General features: G+C 41.5%; 1 protein-coding gene and 1 pseudogene across 12 annotated transcripts in view; one reads left to right on the forward strand and one right to left on the reverse strand.

The window, feature by feature from the left end:
* Nucleotides 1–797: 797 nt before the first annotated feature.
* Nucleotides 798–14,662, forward strand: part of Ralgapa1 (Ral GTPase activating protein catalytic alpha subunit 1) — a 276,016-nt gene continuing 262,151 nt past the window's right edge. For 4 of the 12 annotated variants that reach the window (XM_029563450.1, XM_029563452.1, XM_029563451.1 and 1 more), the window contains exon 1: nucleotides 798–1,482. In XM_029563450.1, the coding sequence (XP_029419310.1) occupies nucleotides 1,377–1,482 (106 nt within the window). In that variant the 5' untranslated portion in view covers nucleotides 798–1,376. The remainder of the gene's footprint in view (nucleotides 1,483–14,662) is intronic. The other 8 variants (XM_029563444.1, XM_029563446.1, XM_029563445.1 and 5 more) reach the window with 4 other exon arrangements.
* LOC103734019 lies at nucleotides 12,830–13,814 on the reverse strand (annotated as a pseudogene).

Consider the following 14,662-nt stretch of genomic DNA (forward strand, 5'->3'; position numbering starts at 1 on the left):
CTCACATTTTGAGAAAAATTTCCTTTAAAGTTGTCCTGATTTCTCAATTCTTCTCTCTGGATCTTATACATTTCTGGTAGGGCTCATTTATTTGTGCAAGACAATTTTAATTAAGTAATATTTTGGTACTGGGGATCACCAGCAAGCTGCCGTCCCATCCATGTGCAACAGAATTTGAATGAAAAGGATATACCATAAATCTTACACATCTGTAAACTACAATAAATTTTTGATCACTATTTTTCAAAACACAGGAAAAATCATTTAAACGGAATCCAAGTTAGAAAGTGAAATGACACCACAGCCAGGGCTTCAGCCTTGGCATCGAGCAGGCCTTGTGTATTTGCTTTGATTTTTATTTTATTTATTATTTATTTATTTATTTATTTGGTCTTTTTGAGACAGGGTCTCCCTGTAGCCCCAGCTGTCCTGGAACTCACTATGTAGACCAGGCTGGCCTTGAACTCACAGGGATCTGCCTGCCTCTGCCTCCCCAGTGCTGGGATTAAAGGCATGCACCACCACGCCTGGCTTACTTTGATGTTTTAGAGTTTTATTTACTATAACCGATTAAAAAGTGGAGATGGAGAGATGACTCAGCTGTTAAAAGCATTGACTGCTCTTGCAGAGAACCTGGGTTCGATTCCCAGCACTGTATGGCGGCTATGAACCGTCCTTAACTCTATTTCCAGGGGAATCCGGAGCCCTCTTCTGACCTCCGCTGCACTGCACACAGAGGTGCACTCACATGCAGGCAATACACTCATACACATAAAATTAAAGTAATAAAATATTTTTTAAAAAGTGGAGATGAAGAACCTTTTCAATAAAAAACCCCAGGGCACTGAAGAATATGGGAAGAAACCACTGTTTACAATGAATACGCAGTAAACACCCTCCTCTTTCCTGGCCTTCGGTTGCGATCACAGGAAACCAAGAGGATACAGCGCCGGCAGGCGCTCACGCTGGCATGACGTCATGAGTCCTTGACGTCAGAAGGCGGTTGCCACGGGGACCGTTCGCCACCGACGGCAGAGTCGTGAAACTTCATCACCACACGACTCCGTTTCAGTCTGCGCCGTGTGGAAGCTGCTAGAGAAGCTTCACCCTTCAGGGGCCTCAGGGCGGCGCAGCGCTCCTCCTCCGGCGCTGAGGGGCCGGGGCGGGCCTGGGCGGCGGCGGCTGGTCCGCTTCTGCTCGGCGCTGCAGCGCGCGGGGCGGATCCGCCATATTGGAGCGGGGCCGCGGGTTCGGCGCGGCGGCGGGCCTGGCTGGGCCCTCGCGGCGGGACAGCGGAGGAGGCGCGGGCGCTAGCGTCTTCCCTGCCCACCGCCTGCGCTGAGCCGTCGGGACCGGGCCGGAGCGACGGCCTCAGGATGTTCTCCAAGAAGCCGCACGGGGACGTGAAGAAGTCCACCCAGAAGGTGCTGGACACCAAGAAGGACGCGCTGACCCGCCTCAAGCACCTGCGCATCGTCATCGGTGAGGACGGCTGCTGCCCGGCCCCCGTCCCGGGCCCGCGAGCCCGGGCTGGCCCTGGGGACCATCGCGGCCAGCGGGAGGCCGCGGTGCCTGTGCCCCCACGCAGGAGGGCGGACACCCGGGCGGGGCGCCGCCTGGCCGTAGGCTCAGCGCTTTCCCACCGGCACCGAGACCTGCTAGAGCTCCCGGCTCGAAAGCGGTGTTAGAAATGAGTGTCGCGCCCCAAACTTAGCCTTTGAGACTTCGGGGGCACTTGGTGGTGGGGTCGTGGTGTTTCTAGGGAGTTTACCAGCTGACTGCTGCCATCCCTACCCAAGTGGAAAGACAAGCCAAACGCCCGCTCGGACTAGATCATCCTCAGTGGTTCAAGTTTCGGGGCAGGTGAGGGCGGGGAGGAAGCTCTTGCACCTCTTTGGGAAGTGGGTGGTTCCCAAAGCCTGTGGCAAGGAACCCCGCCCTACTCTTAAGGCACCTTGTTTCTTCATCGCTGTCCTGTAGAAGGAAAACTGTGATTAATGACACAGAACAAGACATTTTGTCCTTTCCTTTGCTTCTCGAAAGCTGCGTAGTTCTGTTTATTAGAACTTACTGTCTGCTGCCTTCAACTTCTCTTTTGCTAGACATGGAACAGTGCTTTGATTTTGGGCTATATAGTTAAAAAAATCTTTGGGATTCTTGGTCGTGGAGTAGGTTGTTAAGGGCTGAAATGTATACTTAGAGGATTTTGATGTTATACTTGAATTTTTTTACATAAGGAAATTTGAGATGAAAAGTTTGCCTAGGTTCATATACAGAACTAACAGCATAAGTCAGTTTAGAATATAGGTGCCTGGATCCCAGTTCAGAGTTTATCATCTCACTCTTCCTATTGAGTGCTTGCTTTGGAAAGTGACACATTTTTTAGTGATGTGTCTTATTTCAGAACATATTTCTCTATTATGTTACTCATACCGCTAATAACATTTGTGTGGTATTTTACTGCTTACAAAGTGGTTTCACATGAATTATTATTATCAATCTTTGCAAAACTCTAGCAATTAAAAATACTGCCTTTTTTTTCTTTTACAAATGAGAAAGTTGAAGTTTGGGACTGTAAAGGGTTTGTCCATTAGAACTAACAGGAGGCTTAATCAGAACTGGAGTCCAGATTTTGTCTCTAATTTGGTTTCACCCTCCTATGTTTATGATAGCTAATCTTTATCATAACTATTTGTTACTGTGGTATAATGAGAAAGCAATTAAATCCAGGTTAACAGTGCAAAAGGAAGCCCAGCTGCCAAGAAAATGTAAACTTTAAAGTGTGGTAGAGATTATCATTTTGCTTTTATTCTACTCGAGAGTTAAGTCATCGAAGAAAATGATTTGGCTGAAGACATTTGGCTGGGACTTGCAAAGTCAGTATGAATGTAGATGTATTACAAATAATGACAGTGTGAAAGTAAACACTTAATGGAAGTTGACGGTCACTTGAGACAAGCTGACAGTTGCATCAGTGCACAGCTATAAAGTTGAGTTGCAGCAGGCTATTGAGATTTCCTAAATTAACCACTATGGTTGATTATGGATTGGTTTGTTTCTTTGACGCAAAGATTTCTTTTTCATCTGGGAAATTTGAGCTCTTAAGGACCTACCTAGCTTCCTCAGCTTGAAAAGAAATTTTTTTTTTTGTCTTTTTTGAGACAGGGTCTCCCAGTAGCCCCAGCTGGCCTGGAACTCACTATGTAGGCCAGGCTGGCCTTGAACTCACAGAGATCCGCCTGCCTCTGCCTCTGCAGTGCTGGGATTAAAGGCATGTGCCACCACGCCTGGCGAAAAGAAATTTAAAAAAAAAAAAAACTTTTTAGTAATTTGGTAATTTTAATAATTTATTAATTTGAAGTCACTAAAATTAGCAATTTTAGTATTTAAAGACAACATACTGGAGAAGCTATCCTTAAGAACTTTGAAATGCTGAGCATTCTTGCAGACCCCTGCCTAGGAGTAGAGGAGAGCTGTACAGAAAGTCTACCCCTCAGTAGCTGTTCAGCAGCACTGCTTAACCAGGGACATTTGCAACAGGCCCGCTGACTGTGTCTGGAAGCACCTTTTCTATGGGGAGGCTGCTTCTGGGTCTAGTATGCTGAATACGGGACTTCATAGTGAGACTGCCCAAAACTCAAAAACAACAACAACAAACTTTTGATGGATTTAAACTTAAATCTACTGTGCTTATTGATAGCCATAGCATATATTTGACTTGTAGGGACTGAAAAGGTTTTTTAACATAGAAAAAAAGAAAAAGCCTTTTCTGGTTTCTAAAGCTTTGTGCCCTCTTTACTCCCTGTCCATTTTGCACCTAGCAGCCTTAAGATAATGATGGTAAGTTAGCACCTGTGAAGTGACTCTTAGAATTCTTGCCGTATTATGCATATTCACTAAATGTTTGCTTCTACTTAAAGTGGCAAGTTGGAAGTTCAGTCCTTTGAGTAAAAAAATACAAGTGCTTATTTAGCTAGATATCGATTATTGGTTCGATTATTGGTTCGACCATTCTTTCTAACAGCTTTATTGAAGTATAATTGTCATCCAATAAAATTTCACATATTTAAAGATGTACAGTAATTTGGTACAGTAATTTTGACATAGGTGTACCTCATGAAGCCAACATAACACGATTAGACTTATCTAGACAAGCAAGATAAATATAGCTAGGTGCTGGGCGTGAAGCTCAGTGATAAAGCATGTGCCTAGAACATACAAGGCCCCGTAGTCTATCATTGGCACTACCTAAGAAACAGAAAAAAGGGCTGGGGCTGTAGCTCAGTGGTAGAGCCCTTACCTGGCACCCTGCGGTCCTACGTTCAGTCTCCAATACCTCTAGCAAAAAAAAAAAAACCAAAAAACAAGAAATAAACCCGTAGGCAGATACGTAAGATAAAGCACGTGCCTTCTTTTTCTTCACCTCAGCTTGTACTCTCCCACTCTTCCCTGAGCAACAACTAACCTCTCTCAATTGACATTTTCTGGAGTTTTAGACAAATGGAGTTACTCAGTATGTAACTGAGATTTCACTGTATGGAGCTTTTTGTTTGTTTCTTTTATTCAGGCTCATTATTTTGAAATCCATCTGTGTTGTACTGTGGTGTATCAGTAATTGTTTTCTTTTCTTGAGTACTATTCTGTTGTATGGCCATACCATAAGTTTCCATTTACTTGTTGATTAACGTGGGTGTCGTTGTGGGTTGTTATAAGCGAAGTGCTACAAAGTGTACTTGCATAGACACACTTTCATTTTTAGTGGATAAACACCTAGAAGTGGAATGGCTGGATCATGTGGAAGTGGGATGTTTAACATTTCATGAAACTACCAAGCCCATGTGGTGGGTGGCACACATGTATAATCTCAGCACTTGGAGGCTGAATCAGGAGGATTGCCTCACATTTGAAGCTAGTCCAAGCTACATAGCGAGTTCCAGTCTGGGCTGGGCTAAAGAACAAAACAAAACGAAAAGAAGAAACTGTCAAATTCCTTTTCAGTGTTTTACATTTCAACAGCAATGATAAGAATACCGGTTCTTCCATACATGCGTTAACACCGTCTGTATAGCCAGTCTTCTTGTCAGCCACTAATCTGCATGCTTATTATAATTACTATTTCCCTAATGTCTAATAGCATGTGCTCATTTACATCGAGTGACAGCTGTGGTAAAGTTTATCTTTATATCTCTTTTTCTTTAGTGTGTGTGTGTGTGTGTGTGTGTGTGTGTGTGTGTGTGTCTTCGTTCAGACAGGTATGTGCAGGATGGGAAGTTGAGGCCTGAGTTTGAGACCAGGATTGCCCCCCCCACCTGATTCACTGAGGCGGGGTCTCTCCAACCCAGAGCTCGCTGATACCAGCTAGTTTAGCTAGCCAGTCTGCTCCAGGAATTCCCTGTCTCCACCTTCCAAGTGCTGGCACTCCCTGGCATTTTTGTGGTTTCTGGAGACTTGAAAGCTTGTGTGGCAAGTGCTTTATTTGCTGAGCCATCTCCTCAGCCCTTTTTTCAGTGTTTAAAAGTTGTTTGCTTTCTAACTCAGTTTTGAAACTTAGTATGGATACAAGTGGTTTTCATGTGTATTTTTTTAAGATTTATTTTATTGTGTGTGTGTGTGTGTGTGTGTGTGTGTGCGCGTGTGCACATGCCTGAGTATATATATATGTGGGTACCCGTAGAGGCCAGAAGAGGGCATCTGATCCCCTGGAACTGAAGTTACAGGCAGTTGTAGTCCTACCCCGTGTGGGTGCTGGGAACTGAACCTGGATCCTTGACAAGAACAGCAAGTGCTCTTAACTGCTGAGCCATCTCTGCAGCTCCCATGTGGGTTTGTTTTGTTGTTACTGATTTGTTTTCTCTGTGCTCAGGATCAAACCCAGGACCTTAAGCATAGTCAAATGCTCTACTTCCAAGTAACATCCTCAGCCTTTGATTACAAGTATTTTTCCAATTAAATGATTGTCAAGATTTTCCCCCTAGATTGTGTTTTTCTTTTTATTCTATCAACATCTTTTAAAAATCTTATGAAGAATGAAAGGTTTATTTTGACTTATATAAACCTGAACATTTTCATTAAAAGAGCAGAAATGATTAATTTTGATTAAATCTCTGTGGACTGGGTATGTAGCTCAGTGGCAGTGTTTTCGTACCTTGCACAAAGCCCTGAGTTTGAGTCCTAGTAGCACCACTAAAACCAAAAACTTCAGCTTAATGAAAATTTGCATATACTTTTTCTATTATGGTGTTTTTTTGACAGTGTCATCTAAAATCTTTGCCTAACTCATGGGCACAAAGACTATTTAAAAAAATGTTTGGATATATTTATTTTTTATTTTATGTGTATGAGTGTATTGCCTCATGTATGTGAGTGTACCTGTGTTGTGCAGTGCCCATGGAGTTTAGAAGAGGGTGTTGGTTCCCCTGAACTGGAGTTATGGACAGTTGCTAGCCTCTGTGTAGGTGCTAGGATATGAACCCAAGTCTTCTGCAAGAGCAGCCAGTGCTCTTACCACGGAGCTATCTCTCCAGCCCCTAGACTACCTTTTAAAAATGATACTCTTTTATTCTTTTTAGAATTTATTTATTTATTTATTGGTCTTTTTGAGACAGGGTTTCCCTGTAGCCCCAGCTGTCCTGGAAGTCACTATGTAGACCAGGCTGGCCTTGAACTCACAGAGATCCTCCCGCCTCTGCCTCCTAAGTGCTGGGATTAAAGGCGTGCACCATGCCCGGCTAGAATTTTTTTATTTTTGAGATTTTCATATATGAGTATTGTCTTTGCATTAGTTCCATCCCTCCAGTCCCCTGTCAACTCCTCCTATGTCCCCCCACTCACTCTCAATTTCTTGTCCTTTTTAATTATTATTGTTACATATATGTCTATGTGTACACACACAATATATATATGTATTTTATAAGTAATACAGTGAATCCATTTAGTGGTGCTCATATGTTTGTCCCTGGAGAGAACTAATTCTTCCTCCCTCAGCATCTATTGATGCCTGTAGCTCTTCATTTTGAGATGGGACCTGATGACATTCCCACCATCCACCTTGGCATGTCAACTGGTGGTATTCATTGTGCATATCTTCTTAGAGTATCATACTGTGGTGATTTCATTGGTACAGCTTCCCGATCATGTCTAGAATGCATTAACTAGCAGCAGGTTCTTGTCCTTCTGGCTCTTACATTCTTTCTACTCCCTCTTCCAAGATGGTTCCTGAGCCTTAGATGTAGATGTGTCACTTAGGACTGGGCATCTCGCAGTCACTTTTTCCTCTATGTTTGACCAATTATGGAATTTTGTAATTGTTTCCATCTGTTGCAAAAAGAAGCTTCCTTGATGAATGGTGAGAGGTGCGCTTGTCTGTAAATATAAGGCTATGCATTTAGAATACGGTAAGGAATTACACTGGTCTAGGAAAGTGACAGAAGTAGGTTTTTCTCTAGGGTCTGGGACCTTTCCAGCCATATGTACTTGGCTGTGTTTACAGTACTCTGCATGATTTGCCTTCAGTTGAGCGGGCCTTAAGTCCAACTAGACAGCTGTTGATTACCCTCAAATTAAAAGTGTCACTAGTGAACTAGTAGAGATAGTGTGCTGGGCTGGTCAGTGTTGTGGCTTTACAGCTGGGTAGGAACATTGAGATTATCTTTCATGCTTCTAAAAGTGCTACAGTTTTAGTTTACTTAGGTCTTTGCTCCATCTTGAATTTAATTTGCTTTGTAAATGTGATATAATGTATGCTGCAGGGTGTTCTTTTTTAAAAATAGATGTCTAGTTCCAGCAGCATTCTTTTTTTTAAAATTCTACTTTACTGAATTGCCCTATGCTTTTGCTAACACTTGGCTGTCTAAATATATGTGGGCCTATTTTTGGACTCTGTTTTGTTCCAGTGATCTGTTTAATCTGTGTGGTGCCAATACCATAATATTTTGATTACTGTAACTAAAATAAATTCTGAAATCTAGTGTTGTCCCTCCAAATTTTATCTCCATTTTCATAAGTATTCTCTTTTGTTTGTTTGTTTTTGAAATACCAGACACTTTGCATTCCACATGAATTTAATATTAACTTATCAAATGTGATTTTATGGGATGGTGGCACATACCTGTCTGTAGTCTACTCTAGCCTGTAGTTCCAGCAGCTCAGGAGGCTGAAACAGGAGGACCATTTGAGCCCACTATTTGAAGACTAGCCTGGGCAACAAAGTGAGACCACCTACAAAACAAATTTAAAAGATTAGCTTGTCAATTTCCAAACAAAATGAAAACCTCTTGGGATTTTGATTAGGAATATGTTGAGTCTGAACATTAATTTTGGAAAATTTGAAGACAATTTTAAATACTCTGGATCATGAACAAAATGCATTTCTCCATTTGTTTAGGACTTCTTTAATTTTCTCTGTAGTGTTTTAGTGACCTGCTTATCTTTTGTCAGACTTAACCCCTAAATATTCTCTACTTTTGCAGCCCTTATAAAAATGTCTACATTTACTCTATTTTTTTATTCCACTTTTTTTTTTTTTTTGCTGGCTTTTTTGTGGGGTCTTTACTCCTCTTTTTCTTGCCTTCCCGAACTAACTAGAAACTGATAAGGGAAGTCGTGATGACATTTCCCCCCTATTTCTATTTCTCTCTCTTTTTTTTTTCTTTCTTTTATTTATTTTTTTTTTCTTTTTTTGAATCAGAGTCTCATGATGTACCCTTGGCTAGCCTGGAACTTGCTACGTAGACCAGGCTGGCCTTGAGCTCACAGAACTCCTGCCTCCCTCTGCCTCCCAAGTACTGGTATTAAAGGTATGTACCCCCATAGCTGCCCAGTGATGTCTTTCTGATGTACATTTTTTTTTTTTTGATCTTTTTGAGACAGGGTTTCCCTGTAGCCCCATCTGGCCTGAAACTCACTATATAGACCAGGCTGGCCTCAAATTCACAGATAACCACCTGCCTCTGCCTCCTGAGTGTTGGGATTAAAGGCATGTGCTGCCACGCCTGGCTTCTGATGTACATTTTTACAAAGAGGAAAAAAGAAAATTGGTGAGAGAGTACATTCTTGTGTGTGCAGTCTTAGGGGAAGGTGTTGGCTTTTTACCTTGTAGTATGTTAACTCTAGGGTTGTTTTTTGATTCTTTTGTTTTGCTTTGTTTTAAAACGTTTTTGTTTGTATGTGTGTAATATATGTCTCAGTGCATGTTTTTGTGTTGTGTATATGTACTCATACATATGAATGTATGTGTATGACATGCCTGCTAACAGTCATGTGCTAGTGCCTGTGTGTGGTAGCCAGAAGTCAGTGTAAGGTGTCTGCTTCAATCTCCTATTTTTTGAGACTAGGTCTCTCACTGAGCCCAGAGCTTACTGATTGGCTATACTGGTTGGCCTACATGCTCCAGGAATCTGCCTGGCCCTTTACCTCCAGTGCTGGGTTACAGACACAAGCTACTACACCCTCTTTTACATGGACACTAGGGATCTGAACTCAGGTTCTTTCGCTTGTGTAGTAGGGCCTATATCAACTGACCCAACTCCCTAGCCTGGTTTGTGTCTTTTAAAAAAAAGTTTATTAAGTTCAGAAATTTCATCCCATTCCAACTTTGATGAGAGTCTTTTCTAGGAATCAGCATTGAAGTTTGCTACTTACTACTGACATAAGGAGATGTTTTTCCTTTTTCTCATTTCTTCATGTGATGAATTACATTTTTCTTGTTTTTTTCTTTGAGGTGCTGGACATCAAGACCAGGACCTTAAACCTACTAGACAGGTGCTCTAGCACTGAGCTACACCCCTGCTCCATGATATTTTATCATTTTTTGTTTTGGTGTTTAAACATTTTTAAAATTATATTTTACTTTATTTACTGGGTATCTGTGAGTGTTGGTGGGTAGAAGCACCATGGTACCACCGTGTGAGTTGTAGGGATCAAATTTAGTTCATTAGACTTGGTGGCAGGTGCCTTTACCTGCTGAGCCATCTTGCCCCTTGTTTTGGTGTTTTGAGATAAGGTCTTACTTTTTAGTCTGTGGCTTGCCTGGAATTTACTTCATAGCCTAGACTGCCCTCGAACTCATGGCAGTCCTTCTCCCTCAGACTCCCAAGTGCTAGGATTACAGGCATTTGTCTATTCCCCCTGCACCCTGTGCCCTTTTATTTTGAGACACTCTCACCATGTAGCCTAGCTGTCTTCCAACTTCAGCCTTCTGAGGGCTGGTATTATAGGCATGTGCTACCATGCCTGATTCTCCTGACTTTTGAATGTTAAATCCTCTCTTCATTTCCTGGGATTAAACTAGAGTTGGCTATGACGTATTGTTCTTTGCTTACTATGGGATTTGAATTGCTTAAATTTTACAATTTCTGTGCTTTTGTTTATGAGGGATACTGATTTCCTCCTCCCTCCCTCCCTCCCTCCCTCCTTCCTTCCTTCCTTCCATTTTATATTTTGATATCAGAAAATTCTGGACCTACACTGCTAATTGAGGGAAATGGCTAGGTGTGGTGGCACGCATCTTTAGTCCTAGCACTCTGGAAGCAGAGGCAGTCCGATCTCTATGAGTTCAAGGCCAGCCTGGTCTCCAAAGAAGTTCCAGGCTATGTAGCTGAGAGTCACCTTGAGTTTCTAATCCTCCTGCCTCCATGTCCCACCTGCTAGGAGTACAGGCATACATCCCCATGTTTGATTTAGGCAGTGCTGACGTTTAAACCCAGAGTTTCATGTATTGCTAGCTAGGCAAGCACTCTACTAACTGAGCTACATCCCCAGCCCCAACTTTACTAATTGATTTCATCAAATCAATTTAATGAAATTGATTGACTTAGAGCTGACCTGGTCTTCACTGTATAGCCTGCTGGCAATGAGCTTGAAGTTATCTTCCTGCCTCAGTCTCTGGAGTGTGAGATTATAGGAATGCATCATAATGTTATCCTAGTGAGGAGTCTTTAAAAATGTGAGTTTAGTAATCTGCTTTTTTTTTTTCAAATCTAACTCATTTTTTAAATTTATTAACTTTGTGTGTGTGTGTGTGTGTGTGTGTGTGTGTGTGTGTGTGTGTATTTCATACAGAACATGCCAAACAATCTTACTCATCTTTATACCCTCATCCGAAATGGCACCCTCTGGTGCCTCTTAATTGAGATGTTTGGATGATTATATTTAATGTAATTATTGATATGGTTAGGTTTGAGACTGTCATCTTGCTGTTTGTTTTCTGTTTAGCTTATTTGTTCTTAGCTCCAATTTAGTTGAGTACATTTAATGATTTTTCTGTATCTCCTATTTTGGCTTATTAGCTCTAATCTTCTATTTTAGTGACTACTTTGTGATGCATAGCATGTATCGTTAACCTATCAGAGTCTATCAGTTCTCATTGATGAACCCTACAGGAATATACTTCCACTTTTTCCTTGAGCATTTATGCTTTTGTTGTACATTTTACCTATTCATGATATGTACTTTATGCTGTATTTTCTTATTTAAACAAACAGTTATCTTGGTAAGTTTTTTTTTTTCAGTGCTGAGGATAGAACTCAGGGCTTCACACATGCTAGGCAAGTGTTCTACCACTAAGCTACATCCCTAGCCTTTGTAAGGTTTTTAAGAATTTTACTTTTTTACTTACATTTTATTTATTTTTTTTGGTCTTTTTTGAGACAGGGTCTCCCTGTAGCCCCAGCTGTCCTGGAACTCACTATGTAGACCAAGCTGGCCTTGAACTCACAGAGATCTGTCTGCCTGTACTTTTATTTTTATGTGCATGTGTGTTTTACCTGCATATTTATCAGTGTTTTGGGGCATGCAATGCCCAGGGAGGCCAGAAGAGGGCATAGGATCCCCTGGAACTGGAGTTGCAGACAGCTGTTTGCTGCCATGTGGGTGCTGGGAATTGAATCTGGGTCCTTTGCAAGAGCAGCCAGTGCTCTTAACTGCAGAGTTATCTCTTTAGTTCCTCTTTGTAAATTTTTTAAATAACAAAAAGTCTTACACGTTACCCATTTTGTACCATTTTTCAGTACTATTAATTCCTTTGCCTCAATCTATCCAGTATGAGTTTGTGTTTTTGAAAAACTAACATTTCCTCTCTGGTGACTATTAGTGAAAAACTATTTTATTTTTAAGACTGCTTTTAAGTTTTTTTAAAAAGATAATTCTGCTCCGTTTAGATTTCTAGGTTTTTGGGTTTTTTTCCCCCACTTATTCTTTAAATATTTTGTCCCACTGTCTTCTTGCTTGCAGTGGTTTTGCTAAGTCTGTCACATCACCTGTATCTTACTCTGTATGGAACACATCATTTCTCTTCTATGGCTGCTTTTTTTTAATTTTTATTTTTATTTTTTTTGTAATTTTAATTGAAGCACTGATAATTTACTTAAACTCTCTCAAAAGCACCAAATTTTCTATCTAAGTCAATTTTGCTGGGGGGAAGAAACACCATCAGGAACTTCTCTTCAGAACGAAACCATGGTGCTTGTTCCTCCAAATGTCCAAATTGAAGGTCTACTGATACTAAAACTAAACTCCACAAACAAACCTCACACAAAGATAAAAAGTAATAAAAATCACATGGGGGGCGGTTTCAGTGCATCTTGTGGTCTGCTGTGCCAATTGAATTTCAGCTGACTTCAAAATAATTAACATCCTAGCTCACCAAAATAAATATTTTTTTTTCTCATTGGCTTTTAAAAAATAAAACTAATTAAAAAAAAAGAAAGAAAGAAAGAAAAACACTTGAAGGAATTCACAGTCAATTGCCTGACTCGTTTTGATGGCATATTCAGCATATGGAGGTCAGGAAGGTGACTTGCAGCACATTTTAGGGGATGTCCATCTTCAAGGCTTAGCCTTCTTCCAAATAGTTTAGAATACCCACACAGTTGCCCTCTGTGAAATATTTCCCATCCTGTTTCAGTACTTTCATTGAGAGGTCAAGACTCAGTCTGAAAAACTTCCATGTAGAATCTTCTTCCAGAGATGTGAAGATTGGGATAGCTGTTAAATCGTTAGTCACATAATCAAACTCTCCCCCTTCTTTGCCATACCTCCTCAGTACTGGAATACAGTCTTCTATGAGAACCGATAGCAGTCTCCTATAAGATTGTCTAGGACATCGCCGCATATTCTTCACATCTGTTTCTTACATCCGTCAGTCACCGTTTGGTCAGTCTCTACCGTAGTGACCATCTCTGGTTTCGGTTTGACTGTTTCACATAATATGCCTCCATCTCCACCTCCGAGAATAAGTACATCTTTGCCTGTGTCATCTTCTTTGCCACTGCCCATGATGGCCTGCGTAGATGCCAAGTCACTCTCTGCCAAATTAACATCCCCACTAAGGATGAGAATATTTCCAAACTGCTTTGAGTGTGGAATTTAAATGTTCTGATACATTGAGTCTTCATCATACACCACTTCGTCAATGTTGTACTTAACCAGGTGCCCATGAGAAGTGAACCAGCATCTGTCGATGGCTCCTCTTTGAACTATGGGTGGTAAGTGCTTCACCCGCCCAGTATCGTCCTGACTCAGTTCTTTCATTTTTGATTCTGCTTTGTTGAAAAAGCTGTCAATTTCTTGTTTGCCATGTGCATCACTGTTGAAACTCTGAAGGTCCAGTAACACCAATCCATGTGAATAAATTCTCAAGTTGGCAAAGCTGCCGTTTTTGTTCATCTAGGTTGCTAAATAGCCATGGTCCTGCCAGGTGTGTACTGACTCTGCCATCCCCTCTCCTGGTAAATGGACTGGAGGCCTTTCAGGATGGTCTCACCATCAGCTTTGGCGTCAAGTGTGAAGTCGAGCATGCTGTGCCTTGCTGCTGCCATAGTGAGGCAATGCCCTGTGCCATGCCCAGGGGAAGTGACTCCAGGAGACTGGGGACGACACAGGGTGTCAGGCTGTGGCTGGCAGGGAGTCTCCTATGGCTGCTTTCAATTTTTTTTCTCTTCATCACTGGTCATGAACAAGTAGGGTCTTGACATGAGGTTCATTGAGCTTCTGACTTCAGATGATAGCCTGTGGCAGAGGTCAGCTGTTCACTTGACTGTGAACAAGAAGCAGCCTGATGATACTATACTATCAAGGATCTACCCTCAGTGACCTACTTTCTTTAGTTCTGCCCTACCTCCTAAGTTTCTAGAACCTCTCAAAATAGTACCATTGGCTAGGTACTCTCAAAATAGTACCGTTGGCCTTTGAAACATAAACCTATGGGAGATAGTTCAGATTCAAACATAACGCTGATTAATCTACTTAGTAGAAGAAGCTGTTTCAAACAGTAAATCACCGTTCCACTAGTATTTCATTTATTATGGCTTTTATTGCATCCAGATAAGTACTGAATAAGATGTAGAATGAATACTTAGAGAAAGCACAACTGAATAGACACTATGTAAAGAAAGAAAATATTATCAAGTTCTAGAGATGAGCTGATAGAGCTATGTCATTGAATTCAGTTCTTAAATTTCCTGTTGTTTCAGGTGAAAAGAGAAAGGTGATGTTACAAGATCTTGGTGTCTTAGAACAAAAAGAATCCTCTTTTGCTTGTTTTTGGTTAAGGCCTTCCTTTTTTCATCCCCCCCCCCCCCCCCCCCGCCCCACCCTCCCCGTGTTTTCTTTCTTTCCCCCACTCCCCTTCTTTTTTTTTCATTTTTTCTCTCTCTTTTCTCTTGTG

The sequence above is a fragment of the Nannospalax galili genome, unplaced genomic scaffold (genome assembly GCF_000622305.1).
Source record: "Nannospalax galili isolate Female #2095 unplaced genomic scaffold, S.galili_v1.0 scaffold816, whole genome shotgun sequence".
NCBI lineage: Eukaryota > Metazoa > Chordata > Mammalia > Rodentia > Spalacidae > Nannospalax > Nannospalax galili.